At 38.7% G+C, this 13,055-nt stretch overlaps 1 protein-coding gene across 2 annotated transcripts in view; it reads right to left on the minus strand.

The window, feature by feature from the left end:
• The window catches only part of LOC149225611 (putative aldo-keto reductase 1), a 285,817-nt gene that overhangs the window by 72,402 nt on the left and 200,360 nt on the right, over positions 1-13,055 (minus strand). For both annotated transcript variants that reach the window (XM_089375122.1, XM_089375123.1), the window contains exon 5: positions 6,588-6,684. In XM_089375122.1, coding sequence (XP_089231248.1) covers positions 6,588-6,684 — 97 coding nt within the window. The remainder of the gene's footprint in view (positions 1-6,587; positions 6,685-13,055) is intronic.

The raw sequence follows: 13,055 nt of genomic DNA on the forward strand, positions 1-13,055 counted from the left end.
CTGGAGTGTGGCTGGTCTAGTGGATTGGACTAGACCCCGAAGTGGCTCTGCTAACCCCTCAACATACATATAGACGCTCCGTACCGTGGATAGGTCTAGCAACATCACGGAGACTCTCAAGAAATCTGCGATGTAGATCTCTGGGCTCCCTGTCTGTTTGAGCCTCGTTAGCTCAACAAAATGCTGCTCTGGATCCCTCCGATCAAAGCACTCCATCAATCTCCTGGTAAACTCAGCATATGTTGTCACTGTAGAGTGCTCAAGTGTAACCATCCCATGAAACCACCAATCCTGGGCCTCACCATCCAAATTCAATGTTGCCACCTTGATGGCCTCTGTCTCCGACATCTAGTTAAGCTGGAAATAAATGTTCAGCTTCTCCACCCAAGACTTTGCTGAACTGTTTGATGAACCATCAAACATAGGCAAGTGAAATCTACTCGCTGCACGGTGGGTGTCACCATCATGATAATGCCGGTACCCTCTGTGATGGTCGCGGGGTCTACTATCCCACTCGAGCTGAACAAAATCTCTGAATGAGAGGGCTTCCCTGAACTCCTGCCCATAGGCCTGGTACTCTGTAAAATATTCACCCATATGTCCAGGCTCTGCCTCTTGCTGGGCTACAGCCCCTGTGTCTACTCTTAAGAAAGTGGGCATGGTAGAGCGTGTAGGGGCATGTGAGACCACTTGCTGTGCAGTATCACGCTACTCTGGCAAATGATGGGATGCGCCTGATCCCTCACCAACCTGGAAAACTCGTGGGCTCTCACAGTGTCTGGCCTCTACTGCCATGAATCTCTACCCCATCACCTCAATCTGCCTCGACAGATCCTACACCGATTTGAGGAGAATATCTGCAAATCTCTTCCCATCATCATCTGCCATTGGAGCCTCCTGCTCAGCGTCCACCACAGGCTCCTCCTATTCTGCGTCCACCACTGGAACACAGTCTCCCTCTCCGTAGGTATTCTCCAACCTACGCCCAGTGTCTCTGAATCTCCAACCTCTGTAACAGATATAAGGTTTTTCCCCCGGTGTCATAGATTGCTAGCTCCACAGGCTGAGCCAGATCTATGCTCTGATACCACTGTAATATCCCTTATCAGGAATACACCCCAAACACAAGCAAACTCCAACCAGAGATGGACTGGGAGGGCATTTACCAGATATGTCACCTCTAAAAAGAGGACGAGATCCGGAGGCTACCTGGCCCTTTCCAGACTCTGTCTAAGAGTATAAATAAAACACGCAAGTGGTATAATAGCAGAGAATGCTCAAAGAGATACAAATAACAATGATACAATATATATCAAATAAACCATAAGCAGATGCACAAAAAATGTAGAGAGAATGCTAAGCCATTTTATTATACTGAGCAATAAAATGAGTACAGGAGGTGATCAGGAAAATGGAACCTCTACTTGCACTAGGCAAGTGAAGAAATACACTCAGAATAGCAAGGAATGGCCCCTCTCTGATCTGCGTCCAAGCTGCTGGGAAACTGTTGTGCTACTGCTGCTACTAGAAATCAAACGAGGATTTGGGGCTGCTCCCCTCCTCAGAAAAAGCTGAAACTCTAGAATCAACTCTACTCGAGAAACCCAGAAAAACCCAGAAAGCTCTCGTGGAATGGCCGACCCCTGAAAATCACCCCCTTGGGGTTCTGCGTAGTTCCTCACTGCTTTGCGCTGCCACTGAATGAGATACTCCAGAAACCTGCCTGAAACCCCTGCCAAAACTCCCCAATATGCAAGGGCTGATCCCCTGCTCTACCTCTCAGCACAAAACCTCCTGCAAATCCTCAACCCAGACTCCTGCCAGAAAGAACTGCGTCCTCCTCTCAGTGCTGCGCAGTCCTCCAAAACGTTGCCACTACTGCTGCAAAAAGGCTGATGAAACTACTGCTGAAATGCCAATGGGAATACCTTGCCCGAGCAGGCACTCGAAGTCCCCCGGGGCTAAGGGTGAGATCTCCAAACGGAGACACTCAATGCACTAAACAGTGCTGCAGACTAGCTAAACAACTAGCGTGCTCTAAGTCGAAATGACTATCACAAATGCTCATCACAGAATGATCAAAATAAGGGGCTCCTCTCTCATTTATAGCCTTTGCCTCTCTCAATCCCAAGGCTCACCTCTTCCAGCGTGATTCCCCTCTTGCCACATATGTCTTCCCTCCTGCGCAGTCCCTCGATGTGTCTGCGTGGGCTCCATTTCTGCGTCCCCCTTTGGCCCCCTTGGCTCCCCTTTAAGTCACAACGTTGTGCTACTAGGAAGTGACTTTTTATTCTAAAAATGAGTTATGTCCCTCTTCCTCACTTTTTTATTTACAAATAACTATAGAAGGCAAAAATCTGGACAAAATCGAATATTCCAATTAGCCATGGCTAATTAGGAATATTACAGACCTCTTTTCGACCCTCCGTTAGGTGTTTTAGCCCTTTTTACACCTGAACGTGGGCCTAGGAGGCCTCATCCCCCCTTCTTTACCCTAGATAGTAGCCTGAAAGGGCTTTTCGTGGGTTTCTGAGCCCCTTAAGGCCTAGCCACAACCCCTTTAGGGCTTTTCCTTGTCGTTCCTCCTTCTTGCCTTTCGGCCTCCCTTTTGACTCATCTTCTCCTCTCTTTAGCCTCAACATTAATCTCTTTGGCCTCTTTCCTTTGTCTTTTGCCTTCATCTGGCCTTAGTTTGTCCTTCATCTATTTCTAAAAAAATTTGGGACTGAAGCTTGGTGTATTTTGCAGAAAATTTAGCCCTAAGTTGGTATTTTTAGGTTATAAGATCATTGAAGAAATTTTGGCAAAGTTGGACAAGTAATCAACAAGGCCTTGCGCTTAGGATTTACTCTCTAAACCCTCATTTTATCTCTGTTTTGTTATAACTATAATAACATCTTCATAACAGTGATATAAGTGCCCTAAAAATACATTTAATTGGTCAAAATATTTTAAATTTGCAAAATAAAATTTTCCTAAATTTTTGGCCACTTGGGCTTTGCATATCTAGCCTAGATCTACTTATTTGCTTTCTGGAAATCACAGCATAACTGAGTATATTAGATCTGATACTTTCTGAATATCACATCTTAAAGGACTCAAAAAACTAATTTTTCATTTTGGAAAAAATCGTTCTAAATTTTGACAAATTGAGCATTGATTATTAAGCATAGATCTAGCTGTTTTAAGAGCTGAAATATTTCTGCATTACTAAATATATCAGATCTGTAATTTCTGAATACAAATCTTAAGCAACCCTGAAAACCATAATTGCTCATTGGAAAGATTTGTTTCAGCACTTAATAAGCTTTGGACATGATTTCGCACTTGTTTTGTAGCACCAATAGCTCGTTGATTGTCTATTTTACTTACTGCTGTAACAATTTATTTCAGATATAATACAACTCTGAATATTGCATCTTAAGTGGACTAAAAATCAAAGTTTTACTTTGGCAAGTTGTTGGGCATCTCAGTGATCATATCCAATTACTATATGCTTGTCTCTTGAATTTAAAGTGATTTTCTTACTACTGTCATAAGACTAATAAGCACTGAAAATTCTGAAGTGTTACTGTTGATTTTGGTTATTGGAAATCTAACATTTACTTGTCTTGTTTTAAGTTATAAGAATTTCCAAATTTTGCACTTATATCACTCACATATAAGATAATTTGTTTGTGGAATCATCATTGGCATCTATCTTATTGAAGCATCTTGGAAGATCTTTAATTATCTCAGGTAGTGGTTATTGGCATCTCATTGGCTAATTGTTGAATAGAGACACTTGTATCATTGAGCAATTGTTCTTGTTTAGGATTGTTTTTCAATACATTGCTAAGTACTCTTGCCATAAATTAATCAACATTAAGTACTTAAATCATATAAACAATCTTAAACTAAGAAACTCACTCATAATCACTACATAAGCATTCTAGGACTAGCCTTGCACTTAATAAACTTACCTCCAAGTATAAGCTTGGTTGATAAAAACCTAGGGCCACCCTTCTCATCTAGCTTGAGGGGCTTAGCAACTCTTCGGTGGTTAACACGATGACCTTGCAATCGTCAAAGCCACAGTATCTGTAGCAACAGAGGCATCGGGTGATAGGAGTCTAACAGAAGGTATCGTTAATCAAGCCTTTGCTTGCTTCCTGTTGGCCTTCTTCCCACAACCTACCTTGGAGCCTAGCTTCAAAACAGTTAAGGGAAGGTTTTATATAGATTAGGCATATAATCTAAAATTTACCAAGATCGTTGCATCACACTTAAATTTCAAGACTTGCATTTCATATAGGTTAGCTAATCATCTAAGCAACAATTGTCCATCCAGTTACTAGGGTTTAATTTGTAACAAGCAATAAATTTTGACTCCATAAAGCGCTGGTCTCAATTCTAAATCTAATCGAATCCTTAATCTTGCTAAATTCTACCAAGTAGGTAGGCCACTCAACTGTGTCTCCCACGAAAGTTGGTCCCCAACTTGTTTTCTATCATCTCATTTCCATAGGGATTGCCCCCCATAGCCTGTTGTTGGGAGACAACTAGAACTGAGTGGGCGGGGATTAGAGTGACAGCCCCTGCCCTGAGTTGTTGTCACGGTGCTTGTACAATTTGAGCGATAATACATTTAATCTGTCCTAATCCTGTAAACCAACTAAAGCCATTTTTCAGGAACCCTTGGAAAATAAGCAAACCCCAAGTAATTATGGAACAAATCGAATTGGGCTTTTTTTATAAACCCTTGGTCTTCTCTCTTGTACCTTGCGCCTCAAATATGCTTTGATACCATGTGAAAATTCTATTGCAGTTAATTTGGTTATTATTCTCCTATCCTTTTAATGATTATTTGTCCCAACAAATTAATTTACTACAAATACTGAATAAAAACACAACTGCGAATTTCACCAATTAATAAACCACAGGCAAAATGGCAAAGCTCTGGCATATTATTTTCTTCACTTATGCAAGCTAATTTGACCTCCTAGAAGCAATTCAACCTCTTAAAATGAAATTGGCCCTCCTGTATGGTCTCAACTTGGCCCACATATGCGGCTTGGAGAAAAAGCGGCCTCCACTAACAACTCACACTCCTAGAGAAATATCTCAGCCTCCACTAGCAAATCAATCTCCTATGGAAAACTCAACTTTCCTCCTACAAATCGACCTCTCTGGCAAATCAACCTCCTTCTGGAAATTCGCACCACTGGAGAAAATCGGCCCTTTGAAAAATAATTTGACCTCCCTTTATCTCTGAGAAGCTGGAGATCATTGTGAAGAAATCTCTCAGGCAAATATCTCCTCAATCACTTTTGAAACCCTTTGCTGGTGTCAACCCATGTTATCACTGCGCCCTTGCTCATTCGCTATCTATGTATGTCTCTAAGATGCCTATCAATATCCTCTTATAATTTCTCATTGAGCAATCAATGACCAAGATCTAATCCCGACTGATGGTTAAGATCATCTTGATTCCATCAAATCACTTTTCTACAAGTCACTAGAGAGAAATCGACTTGTCTCAATTAATATTGATTAATTAATGATTTTCCCTAAGTTAAACTTAGTAAAATAATTAAAAACAGTTAATAATCTAATTAAGACATTTTCCCTTAGAAAAAAATAAATTGGGCATAGAGATAATTTATCCTCTTGTGCTCTTAGCCTCATTGATACCCCCTAAGACTAGAACACTTGTCCGAGCTACATAAACTAACACGATGGGGCCACAAGAGTGGGGAGACCACGAACTCTTAGATTGAGTTCTTAGGCTTAGTGGAGGCATTTCTCGTAATTTTTCCTATACAACTTTTTCAACCCATACCACTAATCAGATGGGTGATCTCAGCATTGTAGAGTTTACCATGCTGATCTCACCTATATTTCTCCTTTACTTCTAATTTGATTTTGGTTTCGTACACGAGGAAAAATAATACAATTGCACATGGAAAAAAATCAATTCTATAACACTATGAAACACCTGTGAGCTAAAAGTTAAAACTATTGTAGTAGCAAGGATGCACATTTGAAGACCACAGGCATGTATTAAAGTTATAGTTAGGTTGAATATAAAAACCATGGTTAAGAGCTATACAATTTAAGATTCAGATAATTTAATATATTGTTGAAGTATGGATTGCTAATCCCCCACCTCTAATGTGCAGGCAAGTTGGTATTTGCTGTAGTTTCTCCTCACAAAAGTGGGTTGAATAAGAGTTATTCAGAATGTGTGAACGTGAATGGGTATGATTCATGAGGATAATGCTATAAAACATCATCTGCCTCATATGTTAATGCGGGAATGGATTAAGAATAGGGTAATCACATCAGTAAATCTATATCACATTATTTAAGTACATCACATATGTGCTGTAAAACTTTTGAGCAGATGGTCTAATTTCTTACTCATGAGGATTCGAATCTGGTTGGCCATTTTATACAACGGAACTGAACAGATATACTAAGTCAATATATTACAGTACCTGATTGTGAACCAGCATGAGAAAACTGTTTCAAAACTAAGGAGTGTCAACTGAAAAATGCACCAATATGGGGAGTAGAATAATATATAAAAGCAGATGTGGACATACCCATCGTGTGTTGTTGTAATTCATCTCTCTCAAAGCTTTTCCAGAGAAAAAACCACGACCCAGTGGACTATAAGGCACTATTCCAATGCCTAGCTTCCTAGATAGACATAAGATGAAAAGCCTCTCAGCTATTGTTTCACACTGTCATAATACAATCTAGGAAATAAATTTTGTGCATTCAAATTAAAATTTCCAAGTTTCTCACTGCAGTCTTTTACAAAAGAAAGTGGAAGTCTTTAATATATTAGAAACTCAAAGCAAGCCACAAGTCATTGTGTTTCTTTATAAATAAATCTAAATATACTGAATAACTTAAAGATGTCATGAAACAATTCTTACCCTAGTATGTTGATAATTCACAAGAACAATAGTGGAAGTGAAAAGCCAGGAAAAGAGTCCTGTAAGTAGACGTGTGTGCATTTTGAAATTGTGATGATGAAGCATCCATTTGCTTAGATAAAACTAAGATCACTATTACCAAAACAGCATAAGTCAAAAGGAAATCCATGAGGATTGATAATCAACCAGTTGTTCATATCCTCCTTCCCTTGATCCTCGAGCCACCATTGACTTCTTAACAGTTCCAAGCACAAATCTGCTATTTACTGTAACGACCCACCTCGAGTTATCAAGAGCATGGAAATATTAGCATACATACAAGACATGCATATGATAGCTACATATGCATGTATCACATGCACAACACTAGTAAAACACACTGGAAGGAGTTTGGAGATTTACAGAAACAATGGAAATTTCAGACAGAATTTCAAAAAAAAAAATGAGCTCAATTATTCTTGAAGTTTTGGGCACGGGGGCCAGAGTGCTTCCATTTTGAATTAATTTGGAGCAGGGTACCGAGATTGTGCCCAGTATGGCAGGGAGGTTTTGGTCATTTTGGTAACAAAAGAAAAGTTGGTGCTACAACAGCTGGAGATCGACTTCAAACATAGAAGCCAGGTAGCTATATGTGGATCTAATTGATTAATTTCTGCTTAAATTGCAGCTGTTAAATGATTTAATTTTGGTTAGGTCATTAAATTTTGGTATCATAAAAAATGAGTTTTACATTTACAAGGAATGTTGAAGGTAAAAAATGAATAGAAATACCAGTCAAGCATTTTTTAATACATCCTCCTTTCTCTGTGGTTTTAGTTGTGTCCTTGCCATAAAGTGATTGGCTTAAAGTTTATGAAGAAACGCCATGAGTTCCATCTCAGAAAGTCTTATGACATTAACAAACTTAAACATTTATATTATGTGAGACCCTATTGGATTAATCCCAAGAAACTGTATCTTGAAGAGCGATTTATGACGTTTGTAATTTCTCTAATACAAGACAAATATTCAAAGGCCAAGATTAGTAGTCTCTTTTTCAAATAAACTCCAGTGTAAATTTTACTTCTGTCAATCATGTGTTTTCAATTTCATAGATATGAAAATCATTAAAACAATCTCTGCCCTTGTGATCTCTTTACTAGATGCTATAACTTATCCTACATGTTTCTAAAAACAACATTTTTTGGTATGTAAATAAATCTATGTTTATGAGCTATTTTGTATACAAGCTCATAGTTTTGCAATAATGCTTTGGTGTTTTGGCATTCGATATTTTGTGCAAGGCCACTTATGTTAAATAAGGTCCTAAATAGGTGCGGGGACGGGGATGGCATGGCATTTTGGAAACAGGGTGCGTGGGTTCGTTGGGTAATATAATAATATTAAATTTTAATAATTAAATTTTATAAATTATAAATTTATAATTAATAATATATATGAAATTTGAATTTGTATATTTTTTCAACTTTAAACAAGAAAACTTTAATGATAATCATTTAAACATGCACATCATTGAACATTCAACATTGACATTGAAATTTCAAAATTTATCACCAAAAAACTGTTCTTTTGAATCTTTTCCATGTAACCATGACACTGTGACAGCTATGTGAGAGAGCTCAAGGCTACTACTAACACTGAAAATTCAAAATACATACTAGGATAAATGCTAGACTCAGCTATTTTGGTGAAACTTGGGACAGATTTTGTCACACACAGGCTTTAAAATAACTATGCAGCTTAGGTTCATTTGCAAGGATGCCTATCAATGAATCAGGCTGTGGTCGTACAGACCCTTCCTCCTACACAACCGAGTGTTAGCATTTCTACCTCCTGCTCTAATTTCAAGACAACTTCTCTCCTTATTGAAATTGCTCATTCTGTTTGGAGCTTGAGCTTGTAATTTTTCTTTGAATGTTTAGTCTCCCCCATATAAAAACACAATTTTTTCATAGGAGATTCTTCTCAACCTGATAGTGGTCTAGAATTTTCTTGATGTCTAATCATCCACCTGCCCCATGCATGGTGTGCTCTGTGGTAAATCAATCCCAAAAACAGTGGCAGCATTACCCTTCCACAAAACACGCTTATCAGTCTTTGTTTCCCAATAAAATGCACAGCATCCATCTGATGGCTTGAGGGATAGTTTGTCTTTGAGTGCGAAGCTCTGCCTGAATATTAATTATCTAAACATAAAACATCTTCGCAGTTTTTAGAGATTACTTGGTGTACAAGCCTGTAGAGACCATATATGATTTAGGCATATTTTCCTAGTTTTAATCTTAACATGATGTTATCAGAATGTTGTGAGAAATTGGCAGATTTTGATACTTAATTTAGCCATTGTCCAAAATAGCCCTTCGCCATTTAACAGCGTCAGCTGATTACAGCTTATGGCTGGTCTCAATCCTACTTTCTATTTGACCGAAAATGTCTGAACCTGTATGTGTGCATTTACAGTTTATAATTTGATGGTTATTTGGCTCAGGAATGAATGTTTCATTCCAAATTGATTTACAAGAATTCTTAAAAAACAAGACTTGTAAAAAACTTAAAAAACCGGGTGCGGGTACCCGTGCAACACAGGTTTTGATGGTAAGGACCGTGGAAGAATGTTTCATTCCAAATTGATTTACAAGAATTGATTTAGGGTTTTTTAGGTTTTGTTATAAGTTTTACCTTTGTTATAAGTTATTTTTTAAATTTCAATAAAAAAAAATTATTTGAAAATTAAATTTTTAATATAGTTTTTTTTTATGAAGAACCCAAAGAACCCAACCCAAAGAACCCGAAGAACCCAAGAACCCAAGCACCCGAAGAACCCAAGAACCCGTTAAAGGAAAAGAACCCAAATTTTTTTTTTGAAGAACCTGGTTCTTCATGGAAGAACCCGGTTCTTTTGGGTTCGTCTGGGAAGAACCCGTACCCGAATCCGGTACTTGGGTGCGGGAACCCGGGACGGGTTCGAGAACCCCACCCCCGGGTGCGGGTACCCATGCAACACAATTTTGTACCATGTACATGAGCAATTTTACTTTAAACTCATTAATCTAATGTTTTCATCTTTAATAAATTGTTTCATGTTTGAGACTTTAATAAATCATCACTAAGATAGTTGAGAGTTGTTAGTTACACTTTCCATTATCCCTGCCACTCTTTTGCATTTTAACATTATGTCCCATTCTTTTTCTTTTCGCTATACTACATCAACCAAGTTTCCAAGCCCCTACTCAGGGATGAGGAAAACAAGGAACAAACACTGGTGACAGATAGCAATCAACTCAAAGATGGGATGTGGATACATGGAGAAGATGGAAGATGTCAAGTATGGATTAACATGGACAGGCAACATCAATCGAAGCCTCCAATTTATGCCCCTTCTAGATAGTGAAAGAAAGGCCTCAAGGAAGGCCACACTAGGCTAGGGGCAAGTAATAAACACCAAGCTGAAGCAAAAGAACGATTGTATGGTCAAAATCGGTCTATCATCCAATTCAACCTGTGATCCATACTAGAATTCCCTTAAACATTAAATGAAATCATTTGAGTACAATATGGTCAATGTATGTCATATTTGATGACCCACCTTCATCGGATGAGGAAACTAGATGAAGAAAGCATTGACCAGAGAATGGATGAGAGGCATTTGAGGTTAGCTATCTATAGATCATCATAGGGTTTCTAGTTGGCAAGTTGAAACATCAGGAGAACAATTTTCTTTTATGGTTCATCCACATGGATGGGTAACAAGAAACCTCTAGGGTATGGCCCAACAAGGAGAATTAATGCTTGCCTCAGACCAACAAGAGAGAAGTGAGAGAATTTACCCTAGATGTCTCCTTTTAAGTGACAAAGTTGTCCTCAAATGGATTGATATTGATAGTATTGTAGTAGTCTTGAATTATATTGAAGAATGTAACTAGTGCCGGTCTTCATAATGTACTTGAGTCATGATGTATTGTATTTGTCAAAACAAAGAAAAAGAAATTTTATTACTAAAGAAATTGACTTATTAAAGCATGGGTTTCATATGCTTGGGTCAATTGTTTATAGGTCAAGCCTCCATTGAAGGCTTCTAGGGTTTATGTCAAGTATCCTTGTCCATGTCGTAATGTAAAAGACCCTTCTTGGGCTTATTTGTCAAGTGAAAATTTTATTTTAATGTAAAATAGGTCAATTAGGCTTCCTCCACCAAGTCGGCCTCAAGAAAGGACAAGTTGGCCTCAACAAGGGAATTCGACGTCACAAACTCACTATATATTGGAGCAACTCGACTCATTTGGAAATATATCTCACACAAGTTCGAATTGCAGTAGCTGGAAGCAGAAAAATTGTGAAATTCAAGAAGGTAGAAGGAAAGGGCTAGAAAAGGAGAAGGAGGTCGTTATCTAGCTAAGGAAGTGGAAATTTTCTCTATCTTATCTCACACGTGCAAAGGAACTAAAGTTGCAGGAGGGTTGAAACTGACTCTTGATGCTGGGCCGAAATTCTGATGCAGTAGGGTCAAAAATCTGTCCTTGATGCAGAGTTGAAGCAGTGTTGATGCAGTATTGTTGCAGTCGATCTTTGAAGGTTAGAAGAACAGTTTGAGGGCTGACTTGGTGGAGGAGGAAGGTATTTTGTGTAACAACCCATCTATAAATATTTAACTAAAGTTCTAGACTTTATATTAAAACAGATATGATAAACTTCATATTAAATTAAATATAAATTAAACTTTATAATAAATATAAATTAAACTTTATAATAAAAATAGAATTAAACTTTATTAAAAGTAAGACCTTATATAAAAGGGGACACATAAACCAAACTTGGCTATATAACAAAACAGAGGTATAATAAAAAAGGATTAGATTGATAATATCTGCGGGTCTGAAATGCATGCGAAGGCGTGTCGGGAGGAGGAAGAGCGGTGGCCGTAGGCGGGAGGGCGGCCAGCGCCAAGCCCGCAATTATAAAACCGCTGATTTGAGCCAGACACGGGGGGGAAAGAATGCAGGAAAAGCAAGAGGAGAAAATCAGGAGAGAACGGAGGGCAAACTAGAGGAAGACAATTGACCATTGGAAGAGCTTTAGGCATTCTGAGGTTCTGGGCACGGGGGATAGTGAGCTCCTGTGAGAAGCTTACTGGATTGAGCAGCCAAGCTCTGCTCAGTCTGGCTGGGTGGAATTGGTCTCCTGATAATTGGAGCAGAGCAGTGGCAGCATCATCAACTACACCAGATCAGATAGTAGTCCAGGTAGGTACCTGCTTTTAATTTTTACTGTTTCCGCATTTCAGTTTTATTATGGTTATTACAGATGGTATCAGAGGGTTGTTCAAACCTTTTTCGACCTTACAGGCCCACAATTCGTTGTTCTTTGGTATATGGAGAATGAAATGGATTTCTTTAACCTCATAATTTGTCCCAAAACATGTCTACTGCACCTTCAGGAAATTCGTATGCCTTTGATACTTCGAAGTTTAGGGATTATGGTAGCTCAAACCTATTCACGGTTGCCCGGATTTGCAATAATTTTTGGATGCCTTCTAATGAGCTCAGACATGCTGTACAGAATATTCAAGATTCTTGTCCAAATCCGGGCTCAGACATGTTGTTTCCCCAGTTCGAAACTGGGCTCAGACATGAAGTTTTCTATTTAATTTATTTTTAATCTCCGATGTAAATTTAATCCAGTAAGATTAATCCGTAAGAAAATCTCAAGAACAGCGATGTCATTTTTCGAAGGAGCTTGAAGCCCAGCTCAAGCCTTTAAGCAAAGGGACAGAGTTACCCTATTGAGGGAAAAGTAGAACTCACACGTCCTCTCTTACGCTAATACAAATTTTAAAGGCACTCAGGTCATCATGACAGTATTTTTCTATGGCACCTGAGCTTGGGTTCGAACTGGGGGTCTTTAGTGTGTGAGACTATCGTGATAACCAACTACACCACCCAGACACACACACTTTAGGTTGATATTCATCTAAACTGTTCGTCGCTAATATTCATCTTAAACAACAGCCAAAATCATTTTTTATGCTTGTAGCAGCTGATCTGGGGAAGACCGAGAGGGTCTCTAAGTCATTTCCGATGGGTAGACATCCATTCCAGGGTAGAGACACACTTCTGTATGCAATATCGACCC

This window comes from Pinus tabuliformis, chromosome J (genome assembly GCF_031772625.1).
Source record: "Pinus tabuliformis cultivar Carrire ecotype Pingquan chromosome J, CPIR1, whole genome shotgun sequence".
Taxonomy (NCBI): domain Eukaryota; kingdom Viridiplantae; phylum Streptophyta; class Pinopsida; order Pinales; family Pinaceae; genus Pinus; species Pinus tabuliformis.